Source organism: Carlito syrichta, unplaced genomic scaffold (genome assembly GCF_000164805.1).
Source record: "Carlito syrichta isolate Samal-C Ts95f unplaced genomic scaffold, Tarsius_syrichta-2.0.1 Scaffold309778, whole genome shotgun sequence".
In the NCBI taxonomy this organism is placed as follows: domain Eukaryota; kingdom Metazoa; phylum Chordata; class Mammalia; order Primates; family Tarsiidae; genus Carlito; species Carlito syrichta.
This window is the reverse complement of record NW_007253874.1, coordinates 172,938-196,408: the sequence shown is the minus strand read 5'-3', so window position 1 is coordinate 196,408 and position 23,471 is coordinate 172,938. Positions and strand designations below refer to the sequence as shown.

General features: G+C 52.9%; 1 protein-coding gene across 2 annotated transcripts in view; it reads right to left on the bottom strand.

The window, feature by feature from the left end:
- Nucleotides 1–23,471, bottom strand: part of MROH7 (maestro heat like repeat family member 7) — a 77,460-nt gene that overhangs the window by 3,003 nt on the left and 50,986 nt on the right. For both annotated transcript variants that reach the window (XM_021717487.1, XM_008067808.1), the window contains 9 exons: nt 22,575–22,713; nt 18,869–19,059; nt 11,816–11,953; nt 9,467–9,581; nt 5,629–5,769; nt 4,450–4,629; nt 3,547–3,702; nt 2,824–2,946; nt 1,720–1,822 (listed from right to left, as the gene is read on the bottom strand). In XM_021717487.1, the coding sequence (XP_021573162.1) occupies nt 1,720–1,822; nt 2,824–2,946; nt 3,547–3,702; nt 4,450–4,629; nt 5,629–5,769; nt 9,467–9,581; nt 11,816–11,953; nt 18,869–19,059; nt 22,575–22,713 (1,286 nt within the window). The remainder of the gene's footprint in view (nt 1–1,719; nt 1,823–2,823; nt 2,947–3,546; nt 3,703–4,449; nt 4,630–5,628; nt 5,770–9,466; nt 9,582–11,815; nt 11,954–18,868; nt 19,060–22,574; nt 22,714–23,471) is intronic.

The following is a 23,471-nucleotide window of genomic DNA, read 5'->3' as shown; positions in this document are numbered from 1 at the left end:
GCAGCCACTGCACTCCAGTCTGGGCGACAGAGTGAGACTCCAACTCAAAAATAATAATAAATAAATAAAACAATGCGTGGATGGATGGATGACTGGGTGGATGAAAACAGCAAATGAATCGGGGCAAGGTACTCAAAGAAGTGTCACTTTACAACAAATGGCATCATTTCCAAGTCTCTCTCTCTCTCTCTTTCTCTTTTTTTAAATAGGGTCTCAGCCGGGTGAGGTAGCTCATGCCTATAATCCCAGCACTTTGGGAGGCCGAGATGAGAGGATTGCCTGAGCCCACAGGTTCAAGACCAGCCTGGGCAACTTGGTGAGACCTCGTCTCTACAATAAATCAAAAAATTAGCTGGGCATGGTGGTACACGCCTGTGGTTCCAGCTACTTGGAATCCTGAGGCAGAAGGATCACCTAAGCCCAGCAGGTTACAGCTGCAGTAGCCATGGACATGCCACTGCACTCCAGCTCGGGTGACAGAGTGAGACTCTGACTCAAAAAAAAAAAGATAGAAACAGAAAACCTAACATCGCATGTTCTCACTCATAAGTGGCAGCCAAACGGTCACAAAGATGGAAACAGTAGACACTGGGAAACCTAATAAGTGGTGATGGGGACGATTTAGGGTTCAGAAACTACCTACGGGGTACAATGCTATCTGGGGAATGGGCCACCTGAGACTCAATCCCCACCACCACACATTATGTCCATGTAATAAATAGGCATGTGTACCCCCTGAATCTAAAATTTTAAAAATAAAATAAAAATAAATGTAAAACAAACAAAAAAGAAAGATATAGGGTCTCACTCTATCACCCAGGCTAGATGCAGTGGGCTCACTCCAACCTAAGCCTTCTTGGCTCCAACGATCCTCCTGCCTCAGCCTCTCAAGTAGCTGGGACTACAGGCATGTGCCACCACGCCCCACCTCCAAGTCTCTTTGAGACGAGGTCTCCTGGTCCTTGGTGAAGGGTATGTGGTTATTTGGGGGCAGGAGTAAGTAGCTGGGAGGACACACCATGCATGCCATCAGAAAGATCTTGCGTGTGTGTGTGTGTGTGTGTGTGTGTGTGTTGTGAGGGGCGCTGGGCAAAGGAATCAGATACTTGGTGTTTGTTGTTGCTACTGTTGTTGTTGTTGTTGTTTTTCCCCACAAGGCAGAGGTTGAGATTGTGGGAAATAGAAGAACGAAGGTGATTAGCATTGAGCACCTTGATATGTCATCCCTCACCTTTTTAAAAGGGTTCTCATCCACTCTGTGAAAGAGGAGGTGAGCTCTATCTTACAGGTGAGGAAACCGAGACTCAGTGGGAGTAAATGACCCAGTCTGAGTCACACAGAAAGGGGACCATGGAGGTGAGATTCTGCTCAACCCTTTCCACTGGTTGTTTGGGCCCTCCCACCACAGTCCATGGGTATCTGCCCAGGCTCTTACAAGGCTGGGACCCATGTGGTACTCCAGGGAGAAGCAGGAGTCCTGCCATATACAGTTGCTGAGGTTGTGACCTGCGTGGAGACCTCAGGCAGAATCCAGGTTGTGACCCACTTCCTAAGCCACGATCTTAGTGGAGGGAAAGTCATTCTAATTTGCACTATGGTTGTCTGCCAGCCAAGGCTTGCACCCAAGGGGAGGGATCCACTTCCGTGCTGGCAGGAGGAAACAAATTGGAGAGCAGGCAGGGCCCAGGCAGCAGGACTAGCTATGCCAGGGCAGGTTACCTATGAACATGACTGAGGACTTCCGGAGGGAGGCCCGTGTGTGCTTGGTGTACTCCAGGCTCTGGCTGAGGAATGTGAGGGCGCTGTCTCGGTGGGTGTTCACCTGGGACAAAGAGAATCCCCCAAAGTGCTGGGCCCATGGTGGAACGAATGACCCGCCCATGCCTCTTGAAGCTCAGAATGGTTCCCTGGCCCCTGCCTCCTAAACATATCTACAACCTACCCCTCTGCCTGAGTCCCCCAGAGGCCAGGCCTCATCCCCTCTCAGCTGACTGCAGCAGTCACTTTGTGGTCCCCCAGCCTTGGGTGTCTCCTTTTCCAAGCCATCCCCCTGCTGCAGCCAGAGGGAACGGTCCAAAAGGCAGGCCCAGCCAGAGATGGGAACGAACATGGCATGCAGGGACATGCCAGGGAAGAAGACTAGTCTAACCAGGGTGAAGGATTCAAGTTGTAGAGACGTAGGAAGAATTAGGGGATCTTAAAAGCCAGAAAGAAAATAAATAGGGCTCACTCATGCATTGGAAGTTAGGAAGACAGCTGGACATGGGGCTCCCTGTTATCCCAGCACTTTGGGATTGCCTGAGCCCCGGAGTTGGAGGCCAGCCTGGGCAACTTGGCGAGACCTCGTCTCTATAATACACCAAAAAAGTAGCTGGACATGGTGGCACCTGCCTGTAGTTCCAGCTACTTGGAAGCCTGAGGCAGACGGATTGCCTGAGCCCAGCAGGTCAGTGTGTGCCTGGTGACCCTGGCCACACACTTCCACCAGACCGCTCTCCCTCTGTAAAGTGCTGGCAACAACATTCTTGATGGCAGAGGCCCTGGGCATCACTGACAATGGTGGCGCCAAGCCCTCTTCTCAGGCCCGTGACAACCTGTGACTGGGCATGTTAATGTTAGATTGGGGAATGTGGTATACCCTGCCCGGATGTCCCTTCGGAGGGAGAAGATGTATTCCCCCAGGCTCTGGGGATTGTCTGGGCTGAAGAGAACTGCCCAGCCCAAGGTCATGTCCCTTCCCACAATGGCTGGCATCCAATGACAGATGGACCCTGGGATGTAAAGACCCATAAAGGAACCACTGTCATCTCTGGGAGCACTCACCAGGAACTTGCAGATTTTGGCTACCCTCTTCTGCCGGTTGTCCCAAGGCTTCTGGCTGTAGGCTTTTCTCGGCAGCTCCCAAGCCATGAAGCAAGAACAGCGGAACAGGGTCTTCACGCATTTCTGGGGACCCATGGGAAGAGAATATCAGGGCTGTGGGCAGCCAGAACATGTTCCAGAAAAAGATGGTGTGAAAACTGGATTTTGATCAGGCACAGTGGCTGCCACCTGTAATCCCAGCACTTTGGGGAGCAGAAGCGAGAGGATTACCTGAGCCCACAGGTTTGAGACAAGCCTGGGCAACTTGGTAAGACTTCGTCTCTACAATAAACAAAACAAAATCTAGCTGGGTATGGTGACACACACCTGCAGTTCCAACTACTTGGAAGGCTGAGGAGGAAGGATTGCCTGAACCCAGCAGACTGAGGCTGCAGTGGCCATGAGCGTGACACTGCACTCCAGCCTGGGTGACAGAGTGAGACTCTGACTCAAAACAAGTGATAGATAGATAGATAGATAGTAGATAGATTGAAAGAAAGAAAGAAAACTGGATTTCGAAAAAGCAGCTCCTATTTGAAAACATATAGGTGAAGGTGGCCATCTTGAGGAGGAACCCTGACACGGGTGCCTTTGGGAAACAGATGTGACTGGACACATATAACTGCCCCCAGGGATCGTTTGCAATTCTGCCTTGGTTTCTGTAAAGGGGTCCACACCGCTTACCTGGCCCACGTTGGCGTTGCCTTCCTGCATGACCAGCAGCAGGGGCACCAAGGTGCGGATCAGCTGCTCCTCCACTGCTGGGGTGCGTGGTGGTCGAAGCTTCTTCACCATCTTCCCATACAGGTGGATGCAGGAGGCACATACATCCTCTTGGGACTGGGGAAGACCAGAGACTCAGAGGGGGCTCCCTCCTCCAGGAGGGGCTGTCCAGGCCAGTGTTCCCCTCATTCAAGCCTGGGTCTCTAACTCTTCCCAGCCAGGGCGCCCACTCACTAAAAGGGGTGCCTCAGTGCCTGGTAGAGAAATGTACCCCTGTGCTGGAACCAGAAAAAAACAAAAACAAAAAAAACACCCCCTCTATGTGGATCTGTCACAATAAGATGACCTCTCTGGGAAACTTGATTACAAAGGAAAAGCTCCCTCTGGCCGAATAAGGATCCTGGGCAAACCAATTACAAAACAACACGAACCAAGGTCAGGCGCAGTGGCTCACGCCTATAATCCCAGCACTTTGGGAGGCTGAGGCAAGAGGATTGCCTGACCCCCAGGGGTTCGAAACCAGCCTGGGTGAGACCTCATCTTTACAATAAATCAAAAAATTGGACTGGCGTGGTGGAGCGCGCCTGTAGTTCCGGCTACTTGGAAGGCTAAGGCAGAAGGATCACCTGAACCCAGCAGGTCGAGACTGCAGTGGCCGTGAGCATGCCACTGCACTCCAGTCTGAGCAACACAGTGAGACGCCAACTCAAAAAAAAAAAAATACATGGATCAGCTGGAGCAAGGTATTCCTTTCTCTGGGCTGACTGGACCCAGCCCAGGTCCCAGAGCGGGGATCGGCAGCCCTCCGGCAATAAAAGTCCACTCTCTCCAACCCTCCCGCCCACACTCCATGGGACTCCATACATCACTGAAGTGTGGCTGCAGGACCTCTAGCATCTCCACACAGACGGAGCTGTCTGTCAGCTTCCGGCCCTGCCCCTCGAAGATGGTCTTGAGGTTGTGGACCGCCTCCACCACCAGCATTCCGTCCATGTCCTTCAGACTCTTCACCATGGAGGGCAAGAGGGCTCGCACCTTGGCAGCCTGCAGGGCGAGAGCATTTGGAATGGGGCTCCTACCTGGCCAGCAAGTAGGGAGAGACCCAGCCTCCGATCACAGAAACAAACTCGGTCCAGACTCCCACCTGCCTGGAATGCCTCACCCACACTCTTGCTGCTCCTCGACACCCCCTTTGGCCTTGCTGACCCCTTCCTGGCCTGGAGCCCCCAGCCCTTTGTTGTCTACTCCCTTTCTTGGCTCTGGGTAGATGACACCCTGAGTTGTTAGCTTTCTGAGGCCAAGTCCTGTCCCTTCATCCCATGAGCTGCCACTTAAGAAAAAAACAAAAACACAATTTTAAAAAGACATGAACCCATTGGAACAAGGTCCCCTTCCCCTGGGCTGCCGGGTAGAGAAAAATAAAGCCCTTTTTAAAATGCTAAGGATGGGCTGGGTTCAGTGGCTCAGCCTATAATCCCAGCACTTTGGGAGGCCGAGGCAAGTGGATTGCCTGAGTACACGGATTTGAGACGAGCCCGGGCAACTTGGCAAGATCTCGTCTATACAATAAGGAAAAAAATTTTTGCCGGGCATGGTAGTGCGTGCCTGTAGCTCTGGCTACTTGGAAGGTTGAGGTGGATGGTCAACACTGGAATGGCTGTGATTGTACCACTGCACTCCAGCCTGGAGGACGGAGTAAGACTCCACTCAAAAAAAAAAATCAGGATAACATGCTAAAGATGCACCAACAATCTGGGCCTCAGTTTCCTGATTCATAAAACTGGAATAACTGCTGCCACTTGCTGCCCTCCTATACACGTTGTTTTTGAGTCATCGTGAAAAACCTAGATTAGAAACTATTCAAGAAGAACAAAATATATAGAGATGATTAAAGCATACCCATCTCACAGATGAGACAATTGGGACTGGGACAGAAATAGTCTCTGAGTCCAGCTGCCAGCATCTGAGAGACTGTGACAGTCAAGCTCTGTCCTCTCTAGCCTGGGGCCTGGCTGGGCAAGGCTGCTCCTCCCCTCCACTCACCTTCTCAGTCCTGCGGGCCAGGATGACTAGGCCTCGGATGGATATCACCTTCATGACGGGGTCATGGTGGCTCAGACCTTCCACCATCCGCCCCAGAGAGTACTCCTCGGGGATCCGGCGCACCTGCTCCATCTGGAGGAGCTGGGAAGCAGATGGAAATGACCCCCCGGGTCTACGGGAGGGCAGCCCTGTGGTCTCCCAGGCATTGGACGACCACGTAGATACCCAGGCTTTGCTTCTGCCCAGAGTTTCGGACTTGGGAAACCAACAGTTTGCTGGATTCTCTATCTGATGTCTATCAGTACCTCAAGGCCATGCTAAGCAAGTCATTGTCTGGCTCGGACAATGACTCCCCTCTACGTTTCCCTGCTCGCCTCTGTGGCCTCATTCCCACCAGCGCCCACCCTCTAGCCCACACTCACCACTAGCCTTGGCTTCCCACCAAGCTGCCCTGGTTCCCTGAACTACCCAGGTCGTCGTATCCCTCTGTGCCCTTTGGTGGGGACACCCATCTCCACCTTGACCCCCATTCGCCCTGCAGGGCTCCACCCAAATCTTGGTTCCTTGAAGCTGTGCTTCACACAGCCCCAGGCCGCATCAAAGTGCCTCCTCCCCTGGGCCCCTGGGAGCCCAAATACCCACCTGGAAGGCTGGAGTGCGTCCATCTGCCTCCCCGTCCCACCAGGGCTTCCCTGAGGACTAAGCCTGAGCTGTTCCTCCCTGGGTGCCTGTTCCCAAGCCTAAGCTCTGGAATGTGCATAGCACACACGAGCAGGCCCAACAGGAAACAGGCATCTTTCCCGTTTCCTAACGGGCGCTGCTCCCCGTCAAAGGGTCAGCACCCCATCGCGCCCTTTGTCCAAGCCCCAAATCCAGCATCATCCTCATCACCTTCCTCTCCCTCACAGCCTCCCACCCGCAGCTGTGACAGGTCTTCAGTCCTGCCTCGTGGCCCTCACCCACGTCTCCTCCCACGCCTTGCCTAACATCTCCTGCAAACGTCCAGTCGTGTGTCCAGATGATGGGAGGAGCAGAGCTGGAGGAGGGGTGGGCTGGCTCACCAGGGGAGGAGGCAGGACAGGAGGGCCTCCAACCCCCAGCCGCCCTCATCCAGGCCTGCTCTGCACCAGGCTCTGGGCTCGGCCCTGGAGACACAGAAAAGAGGAACGGCTGTCCATCGAAAGAGGACTGGATAACAAAAATGTGGTACATATACACAATGGAATATTACGCAGCCATAAAGGAGGCCAAATCGTGAACTGCACAGCAATCTGGATGGACTTAGAATCTATCATACCAAGTTGACCTACCACAGAAACAAAGAACTGAGTACCACACGTTCTCACTTATTAGCAGACCTTGAACAATTATCGTAACGCCGTAAGAAAAGGATTGGCAGTAGTGGGAAACTGCCAGAGGAGGGCGGGGACGGGATTGGCAGTAGTGGGAATCTGCCGGGGGAGGGGGGGCACACCTGATCAACAAGGGTACCTGCATAATGAACACTTGCACATCTCATCCTGAATTGTACCCCACATCTTTAAAACTAAAAAAAAAAAGAGGAATGAGCATCATAAGAGCATTAGAACTGGTGCCCAGAGAGCACTTCCTGTGTGCCAGACACTGTTCTAAGTGCCTTCCGTGAACTCATGGGGACTCTAGGGGGTGGGCAATTCATTATCCCCATATTACAGGCGTGGCAACTGAGGCACAGACAGGATAGGTGACTTGCCCAGGGTCACACAGCTCCCTTGAGGAGGTCACCTGCCCAGAAGCAAGCACACTCACCACCACAACATAGAAGGTCCCAGGGTCTGGGGAGGGCCATCAGGGCGATAGCAAAGCACCACAGCGCATGTGGTAGGGGGACCGGCCAGAGCGGGCACCTCTTCTGGGGAGACGGGGGAAGAGGGGACCTGGGGGAAGACGGGACCTGGGGGAAGACCTTTGCCAGGAGGGAAGGGCCACTGCTAAGAGCTCTAGGGCATGCTGGGGACAAGTTAAGCCTAGAGTCCCTGCCCTTGTGGAAGACACAGGAATGTCCTCTGATGTCTAATAAGGTCCAACCTTCCTCTTCTGTCCCCAAGGACCCATGAGACAACCACTTACAGACTGAGAGAAAGGTGCCTGTCCCAGGAGGCTCCCAGGACACAGGGCCACATGGGGCAGACCTGGTCTGACTCTCTCTGGGCTCCCTGAGCTACGTGACCTTGAAAAATCCCCCTCCACTCACCTAAACGTGAGCACATCCTTCCCTTCTTTGCAGAGACCAGTGAGATCACGAACGAAAGCGGTCAGCACAGTGTTTGGCACAGAGTGGCCCTTTCTTTTTCCCTCACTGTGATCAAGGAATTGGAATTGGGCCTGGGCAGAGCTGAGGCTAACCCCAAGACCAGGTGTGTCCGCCCTGGAGGTGACACGCTCCGCTGGGGCCTGCAGAACCCGGCAGTGTTCCTTCAGGTACTCGCTCACCCACCCACCTACACTTCTCGGGGTCTCCCTCTCGGAGCCTGGGGGTGCAATGCAAACATGACATGGTCCCTTCTCCCCAGACTCACAGGTCAGGCAGAAAAAATGCAGGAAGTGCCTAGAATGCCCAGGCTGCCTCCTGTCCATCTGGCTTACTTTATTCACCTATTGAGACTCAGCCCAAATGTCACCTCCTCCAGGAAGCCTTCCTCAACTTTATCTGTCCAAACAGACAGTGAGCCTCCTGCCTCTGAGACCCACTGTGCAGACCCTGGTAATAGCCCAGACGCCACCGTATGACAATCATCAGTTCCCAAAAGCCAAGCAACTGTGGTGAAGAGATTTACACTGTCAATCAACAGATGACTGGATAAACAAAATGTGCTATGTATATACAATGGAATATTACTCAGTCTTAAAAAAGGGAATTTTAAAAAAAATTTTTTAAAAAACAAGACAAGGCTGGGCACAGTGGCTCAAGCCTACAATCCCAGCATTTTGGGAGGCCAAGGTGAAGGAATTGCCTGATCCCACGGGTTCGAGAACAGCCTGGGCAACTTGGCGAGACCTCTTCGCTACAATAAATACAAAAATTAGCCAGGCATGGTGGTGCGTGCCCATAGTTCCAGCTACTTGGAAGGCTGAGGCGGAAGGATCACCCGAGCCCAGCAGGTCGAGGCTGCAGTGGCTGTGAGCGTGCCACTGCCCTCCAGCCTGGGCGACAGAGTGAGACTCCAACTCAAAAAAAATTTAAAAATAAATAAATGAATGAATCAATATGTGAAAAGCTCTTAGAACATGCTCAGTAAACATTCACTATCATTACTGGTGAGTCTCTCCCTTCTGGGTCTGTCCCTACCAACTTACCCTGATTCATCTCTCCTAGCACTTTCCCAACACACACTCAGCTTAGACTTTACTTCCTCCAGGAAGCCCTCCCTGATGCGTTCCCTCCCTCAAGTCTTGTTCTCCTACCAGAGGCTGGACTGCCCCATCATAGCTCAAGTTTTTCTGTGACACCCTCCCTCATGTTATAACTCAGGTGGCTTCTGTCTCTCCCGTCACGCCAAGAATCCCTTGAGGGCAAATGGGGTCAAACTCACATTTGCATACCTGGTGCCTGGCACACTGAGGTGCCCAGCAAAGGTTGGTGGTCGCCTGGGACAGTGCGGGAGTCTGGGGAAGGTGGGATGGGGTGGAAGGGTGAAGAGAGGAGGAGAGAAGGGAGCAAGACCCAGAGGGCGTCTTTCCAGGAGAAGCCCTGTTTCTGGAACGGCTTTGAAACTGGCCACAGGAGGAAGGACCAGCGATGGGCACGGAGGCCTGGGGAGCCCCCGCTGTGCACCCCGGGCGGGGGCTTGGCACATACCTCCACGAAGAAGGCGGTGGCCGTAATTTTGTGCTTCTTGTCGCCTCGCTCCAGGAGCGGAATGAGCAGGTAGAGGACGCGACACAGCTCGTGGCAGGAGTAGAGCACCATGGCCCTGGGCGGGGAGCAGAGCGGTCCCCTCAGGTTCTCAGCCCCGGGGGTCCCACAGGGTGTAGGGGAGGTCTCCTGGGCACGCCAGGGTCGCCTGGGTTCCTGCATTCCCACATTTCTCACCTGGCTGGGATCTCAGAGGCCATCTAGCTTAACTGCTTCATGTTACAGATGGGGAAACTGAGGCCCAGAGTGGGGACAAAAAAATCAGTAAGAGCAACGAGCTGAAGCCCCCTGACTGCACAGAGCCACGTCGGGAGGAAGAGACAGAAGGGAGTGGACATGAGAGCCCCCGCACTAAGCGCCGGGCAGCAGCCAGACCTGTGAGTGCTATGACGTCACTCGATCCTCGCCATTCCCCGCGAGGCAGCTTGCCGTTTTCATCCCCATTTCAGAGATGAAACACAGGCTCCAAGGGCGAACTGCCCAAGGTCTCAGAGCTGGAAAACAGCAGAGCTGGAGCCCCAGCCAAGAGCCCCAACCGAGGTCTCCCATTCCAGCTGCCTCCCTTATTCCATTAAGCCAGTGGTGCTCTAAGGGTCCTCCCGTCTCCCCACCCATCCAGAGTATCAGCACCACCTGGGAGCTTGTCAGAAGTATACCACCCCTTGGGACGAGGGGGCACAGCACCCAGTGTTTCAACAGGCCCCACAGTTGATTCTGGTGCACACTTGAGTCTCAGGGCACAGCTGTGCTGCCTGAACCAGTGAGCCCAGCACCATGGGCAGTCATGCATGGAGTCTGAAATTAGACAGCTGAGGCCAGGCACGGTGGCTCATGCCTGTAATCCCAGCACTTTGGGAGGCCGAGGTGAGAGGACTGCCCGAGCCCACGGGTTCAAGACCAGCCTGAGCAACTTGGTAAGACCCCAGTTCTACAATAAATCAAAAAATTAACCGGGCATGATGGCTCCTGCCTGTAGTTCCAGCTACTTGAAAGGCTGAGGTGGAAGGATTGTCTTAACCTAGCAGGTTGAGGCTGCGGTGACCGTGAGTGCGCCACTGCACTCCAGCCTGGGCCACAGAGTGAGACTCCAACTCAAATTTTAAAAAAGAGCCGAATTCAAATCCCAGCCCCAGCACTAGCTGTGTGGCTTGAGGGCAAGTCGCTTGACATCTCTGAGCCTCAGTTTCCTCATGTGTGACTCCGGGATAATAATAGTGCTATTTCATTGGCCACCGTGAGGATGAAGTGGGATCATCCATGTGACAGCTCTTTGCTTGGTGCCTAGAGCATAGCAAGTGCCCAGGAAGTGTGACCGTATCCTGAGACCCCCTCGGGAGAACACCCTTCGGGGTGCTCAGGGTGCAGGGCTAAGATGCAGACTTTCCTGCAAGAGTCACATCTCTGAGATCAAGGTGTCCCCTGCTGGCCCCGTGAGAGACTGTGTGTGGTCAAAGGAGGGACTTTGGTCTGGATCAGCAGGCCCAGCTCCGCCACTTCCTGCCTGTGTGACCGGGGCACATGACGGTCCCTCTCCAGACTGTGGCATGCTTCTGTGCGAGACATGTATTATTTTTTTAATTTTTGTGGAGAAGAGGTCTCACTTTGTTGACTGGTCTCGAACTCCTGACCTCAAGCGATCCTTCTGCCTCGACCTCCCAGAGTGCTGGGATTACAGACGTGAGCCACTGCACCCAGCCTAAAACATAGTATGTGTTCATAATTCCTGCCCCGACGGCAACTGTAATGATAGTAAAAGCCAAACTGTGTGCAGCTCTTCCCATATGCCAGAGTACATTCAAAGTCCATTACTTACTCCTTGACCAGCCCTTGGGGTAAGCCTTATTATGATTTCAGTACTCAACTGTGGGGTGGGGAATGGAGACATAGAGGGAGCAGTTTGCCCTGGTCCTACAGCTGGGAAGTAGCAACCTGGGGTTCAGATGCAGGTAGAGGCCAGTCTCCAAGGCTACACCGTCAACTGCTTGGGTACACCGCCATTTCTGGGTTAGCCTGGGAGCTAAATTTGTAATGCAGGGAGGAAATGTGCTTTGACAGTCATCTGAGCGCTCTGCAATTGCTGGAAACCCTCCTGACCACAGCTGACCTCTGACGAGTGAACGCCATCTTTCACATTTGTACAGTCTGGCTGCCGAGGAAGACAACACCCTTCCAGTTGTAAGATGACAAACTGAGCAAAGGTCTTGCCCACAGTGGCATGCACACTCAAGTCGACCCAAAGAACCTGGGGCCCCTCTCTCCCACCCCTGCACCAAGGTGGTCCCCAGGCCTCACCTGGCCAGCAGGGCCACTCCTCGGTGGTGATTTTCTGCCTGCTCCATGAGCTCCCAGCCACCCTGCTCATCCAGGAAGGTGACCTCGTAGAAGCAGCCCATCTTCAGCAGCAGGGTTTTCACCACTCTCACCATCCAGCTGCCAAGACAAGGCGGCTGAGATGCCCACCCGGCTTCTGGCAGGCCAGACCTCCCTCACCCCTGGCCTCTCCACCCTTGGCAGTCATCTGGCCCAACAAGCTTCTCTCCACCATGTCAACTGTTAGATAGTGGCATTCAGTGTATCCTCAAGGGCAGCTTTTCACAAATAATAATTAGCTTTGAGAACAAGAAAGAAAAAGAAGCAAAATTCACCTCCCTCTGAGGACTGTGCTTTTGTCCTCTCTCTCATCCAGGAAGAGGCTGAGCCAGGCCTCCAGGTCTCCTGGGCCTGCCAGCCTCTCACCCACCATGCCCCATCAGGCCCGTGACTGGGCAGGCTGCTTGCAGAAAACACCTCTCTGCTCACTTGGATGCTCAGTCTTCTGTCTGGGCCAAGTCCCAAACTGGAGGCCCAGCAGAAGCCCCTGGGTAGCTTTTACGACATACTGACTGTCCAGGCTGGGGCTCAGGCCTCTGTGCTTTTCTTTTCTTTCTTTTTTTTTTTTTTTCTGAGTCAGGGTCTGACTCTGTTGCCCATTCTGGAATGGAGCAGCACAATCAAGGCTCACTGCATCACCACAGCCTCGACCTCCTGAGCCCAGGCAATCCTCCCACCTCACCTCTCCAAGTAGCTGGGACTACAGGCATGAGCCACCACACCTGGCTGATTTTTTTATTTTTGTAGTTACTAAGTCTCACTATGGTGCCCAGGCTGGTCTCAAACTCCTGAGCTCAAGCAGTCCTCCCGTCCAGCCTCCCAAAGTCCTGGGATTACAGGTGTGAGCCACTGTGCCCAGCCTCCTCTGTGTTTTTCTTTTTTTGAGTTGGAGTCTCACTCTGTCGCCCAGAATGGAGTGCAGTGGCAAGCTCACAGCCACTGCAGCCTCAACCTACTGGGCTCAGGCGATCCTTCCACCTCAGCCTTCCAAGTAGCCAAAACTACAGGTGCATGCCACCACACCCAGCTAGTTTTTCTTGATTTATCATAGAGATGAGGTCTCACCAAATTGCCCAGGCTAGTCTCAAACCCCTGGGTTCAGGCAATCCTCTCACCTCGGCCTCCCAAAGTGCTGGGATTATAGGCATGAGCCACCACACCTGGCCTCCTCTGTGCTTTTCAAGCTTTCAAAATTAGTTCAAGAAGCCCCGAGAGGGCACCACCATTTATTGACATCCTACTTTATGCCTGGCACAGCACTACTGCATGGTCACAGATGTGAGATAGAGATATATATCAGGGAGAATTTTATTTTTCTCTACAATAAAATTTTTAAAAAATTAGCCAGGCGTGGTGGCGCATGCCTATGGTTCCAGCTACCTGGAAGGCTGAGGCAGAAGGATCGCCTGAGCCCAGCGGGTTGAGGCTGCGGTGGCTGTGAGTGTGCCAGTACACTCCAGCATGAGCCACAGAGAGAGACATCCACTCAAAAAAAAGAAAGAATTCAGGTAACCCACAGGAATTTCCTCTTCATTTCCATGTTTTTGCTTTTCTAATGAACGTTGATCCAGTGTGAAAACTAAAGCTTCTTCAGAGGCCAGAGCTTTCAGAGTCATTCAACCTTCGTGCTGATTCTTTGACATGTATGCTATTGGTGACAGTCCCTTGCTGGCGGTGACTCCAGTGCTCAGAGTTACAAACCCAAGGAAGGGAGAGAGAGGCAGTCCCAAGTGTAGTCCACACTCTTCCCTCCCCCCCAGACCCCAAGTGCAGACTGAGTGGCTCAGCTGAGACATACGGGTTTTCATCTGGAGATGAAAGGTCATTCTCTTCCACTTCGAGCATTAACACCTTCAGCCCAGGCAGAGTCCCGTGTGTGCTCTTCCAGTGACCTGGCCACCCTCCCCTCCTGTGCATCCCAGGGACATCTTTTTGGTTACCTTCTCACACACCGGCTTGGGGACAGCATTGAGTTCAGGAGCGCAGAAGGGAATGACTTGACTCAAAGGCTCCAGACAACCGCCACTTGGCCAGCCCCTCACAACCCTCATTTGTGACGCCATGATAGACGTACATCTAGGCCGAGCCTTCAAGACGCAGAACCACGTCATTGGTCATCTGTCCTCTCAAGGTTTGACCTCACTTCCTCAATCAGGCTCCGTGCTTTAACAAAAATGACCCTATCCACCTCCCTCCCTTCCTCTGCGCCCCGCTCCCAAAGGTGTACCTGTGTCAGTCCAAAACGACCCCCGTACTGCCAAGTGAAAAGACAGAGTCGGTGTCTTTGGGAAGAGAGTGGGAGTGATGGAGCAGCTCTTGTGGTCCCAGACACCCACTCTGCAGGTGTCACCCTCCTGGAAGGTTTTCTCCCAAAACGCACCCAGGAGTGCTTTGAAATACTCATTCTCGGTCCCTGTACTGAGACCAGGGAACCACTGATCCAACACCAAGTTGCCTTAAAACCCATGCCTGTAATCCCAGCACTTTGGGAGCCCAAGGCAGAAGGATTGCTTGAGACCAGGAGTTCAAGACCAGCCTAGGCAATATAACAAGACCCTGTCTCTACTGTTATTTATTTGTTTGTTTATTGAGTAGGAGTCTCACTCTATCACCCAGGATGGAGCGCAGTGGCACGCTCACAGCCATCACAGTCTCCATCTGCTGGGCTCAGGTGATTCTTCCACCCCAGCTTTCCAAGTAGCTGGAACCGCTGGCATGCATCACAACGCCCGACTAGTTTTTTGATTTGTTGTAGGGACGAGGTCTCACCAAGTTGCCCAGGCTGGCCTCAAAACTCTGGACTCAGGCAATCCTCTCGTCTTCACCTCCCAAAAAAATGCTGGGATTGCAGGCGTGAGCCACCGTGCCCAGTCCTCTCTCTACTTTTAAAAAATAAATAAACAAAATAAAGACCACAACTGCTGGAAGGCACAGAAACTAGACCTCACAAGTTCTCAGGCCATGTCTGTGGTGTGAGTCTAGCAGGACACCCCATCCCCTTCAAACCCAGACTGGCAGGGCTGTTGGTTCATCGCCAGCGTCTGCCTCTCCTCTTGGAGAGTGTGTCCACCTGAGTGCACTGTCGGCCTCATGGAGCTATGCCACCTCCTCACGGCAGTCTGGAGACACCGTTTGTTCTGGCACCACACCCCGGTGAATTCATTTCCGGTGGCTGCTGTAATAAATTATCACGGACAGGGTGACTTAAAACAACAGAAATGTATCCTCTCATAGTTCTAGCAGCCAGATACCAGAAATCAAGCATCAGCAGGACCGTGTCCCTCTGGAGTCCAGGGCAGGATCCTTCTTTGCCTCCTCCAGCTGCCGGTGGCTCCTGGCATTCCTTGGCTTATGGCCGCATCACTCACTGTCTGTGTCTCCATTAGCCTTCTCCCGTTCATGTCTGTTTCTCCTCTTCTTCTTCTTTTCTTTTTTTTTTTTTTTTTTCTGAGTTGGAGTCTCTGTTGTCCAGGCTGGAGTCCAGTGGTTTGTTCACAGCCACCACAGCCTCAAACTGCTAGGCTCAGGCGATCCTTCCGCCTGTCTTCCAAATAGCTGGAACTACAGGCACATGCTACCACGCCTGTCTAATTTGTTTTTTATTGTAGAGATGAGATCTCGCCAAGTTCCCCAGGCTGATCTCGAACCCCTGAGCTCAGGCAATCCTCTCACCTTAGCCTCCCAAAGTGCTGGGATTATAGGCGTGAGCCACCATGCCTGGCCTGTTTCTCCTCTTCTTATAAGGACATGTGGCACTGAATTCAGGGCCATCCTAGTTAATCCAGGATGATCTCATCTTGAGATCCTTAATTATATCTGCAAAGACCCTTTTTTCAAATAAGGTCACAATCGTAGATTCTAGGCAAATCTCTTGGGGGCCACCATTCAGCCACAAGACCCAGGCACCACCTCGTGGCTTTTCTGATCCCCTTCGGCCTGGCTCTTGTCAGCCTCTGCTTTTTCTGCCTTTCAGGCTGCTTCTGAGATGTCGAGGGGAGGGTGGACACTCAGGATCTCTTAAGCTCTTCCTCATGGTCCTTATTTGAGCCCGCCCTCCCCATTAGCAGGTCATGCCTTTCATCACTCCACAGCCGAGAACCTTTCCCTTGGCATTTTCCTATTTCTCCTCCTCCATGCCTCCTTCCTGAACACCTGTGTTTTCCCCAGAGCCCATCAGTGTTCTGAGCCATGGGTGACGCTCAGGGCAGCACTTGGGAGCACAAGGGCCTTTGGAACTGGGCTGTACCATTAACATGTGGTATTGGGCTGGGGTAGGATCTCATCTGGTCCTCACAACACACCTCTAGGGAAGGCATCATCCATTTCATAGGCAAGGAAGCCAACCGTCAAACCATAAAATTAGTTTACCCAGAGTGCAAAGTGCTAAGTGATGGAGGTGGTTTTTAATCCAAGCCCTTCTGACTTCAAGCTCAGCTCTGATACTGCTTGCCCTCTGCCTCTAAATGCCCCTTTTTTGCTGGGTGTAGTGGCTCAAGCCTGTAATCCCAGCATTTTGGGAGACCAAGGCAAGAGGATTGCCTGAGCCAAGGGGTTTGAGACCAGCCTGGGCAACATGGCGAGACCTCATCTCTACAATAAATAAATTTTTAAAAATTAGCTGGGCATGGTAGCATGTGCCTGTAGTTCCAGCTACTTGAAAGGCTGAGACGGAAGGATCTCCTGAGCCCAGCAAGTCAAGGCTGTGGTGGCCATGAGTGTAGCACTGCACTCCAGTCTAGATGACAGAGTGAGACACCAACTCAAAAATAAATACATAAATAATGGCTGGGCGCAGTGGCTCAAGCCTGTAATCCCGCACTTTGAGAGGCCAAGGCAATAGGATTGTCTGAGCCCAGGGGTTTGAGATAAGCCTCGGCAACTTGACAAGACCTCATCTCTACAATACATCAAAAAATTAGCCAGGCATGGTGGCATACATCTGTAGTTCCAGCTACTTGGAAGGCTGAGGAGGAAGTATAGCCTAAAACCAGCAAGTCGAGGCTGCAGTGGCTATGAGCATGCCACTGCACTCCAGCCTGGGTGACAAGAGTGAGACTCCAACTCAAAATAATAATAATGAGACAGTTTTATGTGGAATGCTTTCTAAGGCATAGCATGTAATAAAGGCAAAAATGTGCAACTGTGTGAGGTATGCTGCCATAATTGTAAAAATAGAGAAAGGGGCCGGGTGTGGTGGTTTACATCTGTAATCTAGGCACTTTGGGAGGCCGAGGTGGGAAGATGGCTTGAGGCCAGGAATTTGAGACCAGCCTAGGCAACACAGTGTGACCTCTTCTCTACAAAAACAAAAAGAAAAAGTAGCTGGGTGCAGTGGTGTGTGCCTACAGTCCTAGCTACTCAGGAGGCTTAGGCAGGAGGATTGCCTGAGCCCAGGAGTTAGAAGCTGTGGTGAGCCATGATCATGCCACTGCACTCCAACCTGAGCGAAAGAGTGAGATCCTACCTCAAAAAAAAAAAAAAAAAAAAAGTAGAGAAATGAACAAATGTGGTTATCCCTGCGTAAACCACCTCTGAAAGGGAACAGGTGGCTTGGGTGTAGTGGCTCAAGCCTGTAATCCCAGCACTTTGGGAGGCCGAGGTGAGAGGTTTGCCTGAGCCTGCAGATTTGAGACCAGCCTGGCAATGTGGTGAGACCTCGTCTCTACAATAAATCAAAAAATTAGTTGGACATGGTAGCACATGCCTATAGTTCCAGATACTTGGAAGGCTGAGGCAGAAGGATCGCCGGAGACCAGCAGGTCCAGGCTGTGGTGGTCAGGAGCGTGCCACTGCACTCCAGCCAGGGCGACAAAGTGAGACTCCAACTCAGAAAAAAAATAAAAATGAGAAATAATTAAAAATAAAATGACTTGGCCGGCTCAGTGGCTCAGCCTGTAATCCCGCACTCTGGGAGGCCGAGGTGAGTGGATTGCCTGAGCCCGCGGGTTCGAGACCCGCCTGGGCAACTTGGCGAAACCTCATCTCTACAATAAATAAAAAAAAAAAATAGCCGGGCGTGGTAGTGTGCACCTGTAGTTCCAGCTACTTGGAAGGCTGAGGCAGAAGGATCGCCGGAGCCCAACAGGTCGAGGCTGCTGTGACCAGGAGCGGCCATTGCACTCCAGTCTGGATGACTGAGTGAGACTCCAACTCAAAAACAACAAAAAAGAAATGACTGAACCTTGAATACAAACCTAATAAAAATAATATCTCTAGAGAGGGAGGAAGATCAATGAAATGGTGAGTTTCCTGGGGGAGGACTGCTTCTTTGCTGTGGTTCAGACTAAGCACAGAGCCTGACACACAGGTGCTCAAAAATGGCTGTCGAATGAATCACTGGCTTTAATGAGAGTGCTTCTGGCCAGGTGTGGTGGCTCACATTTGTAATCCCAGCACTTTGGGAGGCCGAGGCATGAGGTTTGCTTGAGGCCAGAAGTTTGAGACCAGCCTGGGCAACACAGGGAGACCCTGTCTCTATAAAAAAATAAATGAGGCCGTTGCCTTACTAGACTCTGGTGTGGCCATGTGCTCTCTGAGCCATGCCCATCTCCATGCTTCCTGGCTTTGATCCCCTTCCCTACCTTGGGGAGGTGAGTCTCTCTTTCTCTCGCCCTCTCGTTTACTTTCTAAATAAACTATATTTCTAATTTTAAATAAATAAATAAAAATAAAAGAGTGTTGCTTATTTTTTTTTAGATGGAGTCTTGCTCCATTGCCCAGGCTGGAGTGCAGCAGTGCCACCATAGCTCTCCGCAGCCTTGACTTCCGGGACTTAAGTGATCCTCCCGTCTCAGCCTCCCAAGTAGCTGGGACCACAGGTGCACACCACCAGGCCTGGCTGTTTGTTCTCTCCTCTAGTCTCAAAGCTAATTTCCGTTGATGGGTCGCCCTAGAGGCTTCTGGAAGGGCTCTTCCTGGGGTCCCCCTAGTCCCACTGCCAGGGACAGCAAGGTCCAGAGAAACAGCAGAGCATACCGCACAGGTATGAAGACAGGGGGCTGGGCATCCTTCTGGGTGTCCTTGTGAGGAGCCGTGCAGCCGGGGAGGATGAGGCCAATGTGGTAATGGACTTGAGTGAGCAGGGCCAGGAGCAGCTGGGGGTAGATGCGCTTCACGCGGCCCATGCAGCTGTTGACAGACAGGAGCTCGCACAGGCCGCTGGCTGCCTGCGGGCAGAGGGGAGGTTGGTGGGACGGCCTGGCTCATGGTCCAGTATCCCCGCTGGGGCCTGGACTGCTTCTGTGGGAGGTCAGACCAGGGTCTTTGCTCTTCTCTGGCACAGTCCGGGAGCACCCAGATCCCGCCCCCGCAACCCCAGGCCCCTGGCTCTCCAGGCAGGTCCTGTCCCCGGGCAATGACAACGGTCCCCTTTAGCCTTGGTCCAGGCCTTCAATGCGTATGCAACCCTGGAAGAATCATAGTGGAAGGATTCCTCCCACCCCCTGAGAGGTCAAGGACCTTGATCTCATTTTACAGGTGAGGAGACAGACTTAGAGGGGAGAAGCCACTTGCCCAAGGTCACCCAGTCCCTTGGGGCAGGGTTGGAACTTGAAACGGGTTTTCAGATGCCAACACTAGTGTGCACTTCCTCTTCCTCTCCTAGTACGGGCACTCGGAATGGGAGGAGGGCACCAGGCTGACCCCTTCACCCAAGGCTGTTAAGCCAGGTTGCCTCCCAACGACCCTCACATGGCCAACAGCCAAGAGAAACAAACACCAGCCTTGAGCAGGAGCCTGGTTTCAGCCCTAGCTCCGCCCCCAAGCGGCCAGGTGACCTTGGGCAGTTTCCCCACCTGCCAGTTCAGCTCTGGGCCCACCCTCACAGTTGGCCCACCAAGACCTCTCTAGCTGGCAAGAAGGCAATGTGGGGGGTGATGGGCTGGGGTCTTGAGACCTGATGGTCATTCTGGCTCCACCTCTCCCTGGTCCTTCTTTGGGCCTCAGATTCATCCTCTGGAGAGTGGGGTTACTTCTCCTCCTCTAGCCAGCCCCCCAGGAGTGTTAGAGACTGGTTGAGAGGACGGAGGTATCAATGCTTTAGAAATAAACGGTCACGAGCTGTGCCACTAAGACTCCACACAGCTAGACCAAGAGGAGGGCATTTAACTGCAAAGTGGAAGAACCCCCAGCGAGGATGACTTGAGACCAGGAGTTCGAGACCAGCCTGGGCAACATAGTGAGCCTGATAAATAGCCAGGTGTGGAGGCACACACCTGTAGTCCATCTACTTGGGAGGCTGAGGGGGAAGGATTGCCTGAACCCAGGACATTGAGACTGCGGTGAGCCATGAGCATGCCACTGCACTCCAGCCTGGACAACGGAGTGAGACTTCGACTCAAAAAAATAAGAAAGAAAGAAGAAAGACCCCCCTGGCATGTTCCCTTGGCAATGAGTGACCTAACGTGGGCTGACCGGGAGCGACAAATGACAGTTAATTTGCACTTTGCAGCTCAGGCAGTCCTTCCCCATACACAATCTCCCTCTTCCCGACAGGTAAGATAGATAAGGCAGGAGGTTTGCTACCCATTTTACAGCTCTGAACACCAAGGCCAGAAGAGGAATTGGTGGCCCATGGTGACATGGTGAGGCAGGGGCAGAGCTAAGGCAAAAAGCTCTTGTGCGTTCAGTGGCCCGAAGCTCAAGACTGTGTCCAAAGAACAGTCCGCGGTGCAGGGATAGGTCTTTCGGGATGTGCCCAGGAACCTGCTCCTGGCCCTGTCTTGCTCAAGCTGGTAGTCAAAACCATAAGATAAAAATTAGTCCTTGGGCATCCCCTTCGGGTCCCTTCCCACTGTGGGAGTTTTTATGTTCTCTCAATAAATCCTGCTTTCAAAAAAAAAAATTAGTCTGGGTTGTCTCCATGACTGTGCTTGTTGGACAAGATGCACACGAGTGACTGAAGAATACATTCACACATGATTGACGGAGTGGATGAACGCCCCAGCCAGGGAGGGCATGAGTGTTGGTGCCTTATACGCAAAGCTCAGTGCTGGGAGACAGAGGCAGAGACACGGCGGCAAAGCACAGGATTTGGAGGCCAGGGATCTGGGTTCGAGTCCTGGTGCCGCCATGCCAATTATGTGACCTGGGCTGAGACATGAGTGTCTCTGAGCAGCTGTGTCCCCCTCTGTAAGTGGGGTGACACCACCCACTCCTCCATCCACTATCCTTTATTTGATTCCCTCCACCAGAAAGTCTTGTTGCTAAATCCCTAGAACCTATGGGTATGCTTGGCACGTAGTTGGTGCTCAATAAATATTTATTGGCTGGGCATGGTGGCACACACCTATAATCCCAGCACTTTGGAAGGCCAAGGCTGGAGGATCACTTGAGCCTAGGAGTTCGAGACCAGCCTGGACAACATAGTGAGATCCCATCTCTCCAAAACAAATTTTTTTTAATCAGATGGGTGTGGTGGCAAATGCCTGTAGTCCCAGCTACCAGGGAGGCTAAGGTGGAAGGATCGTCTGAGCCCAGAAGGTCGGGGCTGCCCCGAGCCTCAATCATGCTACTCCACTCCAGCCTGAGCAACAGAGTGAGACCCTGACTCAAAAATTATAAACAATAATAATAAATAAATACTTGTTGGATAAATAAATCAGCCCAACAGACAAATGTTGAGCTGCCACTGGATGCCAGACGCGAGCTAGAGGTTGGGGACATCACGGCAAGCAAAGCGGGACAGGCCCCACCTTCGGGCCTCCCACAGATGAACCGAGGGATCTCCCCCACGGCTGTCAAATCCCAAAAGGGGCAAACTCTTCCAAGACAAAGGATGTGAAGCAAAGGATGTTATGCACCGAATGGTTGGTGTCAGGGAGATCTGGGAGGGCTTCTCTGGGGCAGCGACGGAGGCATTGAGAGCTGAGGGATGAGTAGAAGTTGGTTTGGGGGAGAGCATCGTGGATGGAAGAAACAGCATGTGCAAAGGCCCTGTGACGAGGCAGCATGGATGTATGAAGTTCTGACAGAGACCAGTGAGGCAGGAGCAAAGCAAGCGAGGGGGCTGTGAGGTGCAGGGGGCTGGCAGGGGCACAGGGAGGGTGCTGTGTCCCTCTTGAGGGCAACGGGAAGCCCTCGGCGGGCTGAAAAGAGGAGATCTGCATTTCCCAGAGGTTTGGGGCTGTGGCACAGCTTGGAGGAGCAGGAAGCTGGGAGGGGAGCAGGGGTATTATCCAGCTGCACAGACCAGCATGGGGGTGACAGAGGCAGAGAGAAACCCCCTCACCCGCCCAGCCTTTCCCCGTGCCAAGCTCCAAGCCCAGCAGTGAGACACGCGTAAGCGTGTTGTGTCGCCTGAATGAATGAATGTGTCATCTCATTTCATCTTCGCCGCTGTCGTGTGAAGCAGGTATTATTTGTATTCACAGAGCTAGAAACTGAACCCATGGAGATAAAATGACTTACCCAGGTCACCACATAGTAATCTACAGAGCCAGGACTGAGACTGTGGCTCGAAGTTGTTCTATCTCACTGTCCCAGGAGGGGTCATGGCCAAGGGTGCCACACTGTTATCGTCCAGTGAATCACAAGCAAGAGCCAGGCAGACATGCCCAGGGTCACACGGCCGGTCATTGGCAGAGCAGGGGGCACCGGAAGCTGGGGGTGCTGAGCCCAGCAGGAGGAAAGGAGGGAGCGGGGTGGGCTGGGGCAGTGATGGGAAGGCCGGCTGGGTTCTCACCGCCAGAGGCACGGTGGAGGCTGTGCCCTTGTTGGTGACGGGCTTCTTCTTCAGGCTGTTCAGGAGCAGATCAAGGAGGTCACGGACATCACAGCTGGGCTTGCACAGAATCAGCTGCCTCCACATCTCCGCCCCATTGCTGAGAAATCGGGGGCGGGGGTGACTAGTGGTGCTGGATCGGCGGGACCCACTCTGCCTCCAAATTTTAGGAAGGGGACGGTGAGATACCAAAGAAACGATACCCATGACACGCCAGCAAGGAATGGTCCAGAAAATATTCCCCAAGATGCAGGGGGCTAATAGGACTGAAAACCCTGTTTCCTGGGTATTGTGCCAGGTGTTTACAGACAACTTATTACTTCAGTGAGTATCAATTGAGCATCTTCCGGACACCAGGCGTGAGGCAGCTCTCTGGGGATCCAGGCATGAACAAGAATTCAAGAATCCAAGATCACCGAACTCTCATAATAGCCCTCAAGGTGAATGTTGCTATTCCCATTTCACAGATGCGGAATTGAGGCTCAGAGATGTGAAATCACCCACCCAAGACCACACAGCTAATGAGCTGTAGAGTCAAGATGCAGCCACGGCTGATGTCTTCAAGGCCTGTGCTCGCTCCTCTAGCCACAGAGTAAGAATCCAGGCAGTTGAGCCCTGTAGGTCCAGTATCTTGCCCTTGACACATAACATCAGAAAGCACCTGCCCCTTAGAAGGCAACATACCAGGCAGGGAAAAGCTTCTGTGCCCGGTCGGACGCCAGCCTGCAGGCACTCCTGTCATGGGCTGTTGGAAGCACAGTGTGCAAAAGGGTTAACAAAAACCTTTCCCCGCCGGGCTCGGTGGCTCAGCCTGAAATCCCAGCGCTTTGAGAGGCTGAGGTGAGTGGATTGCCTGAG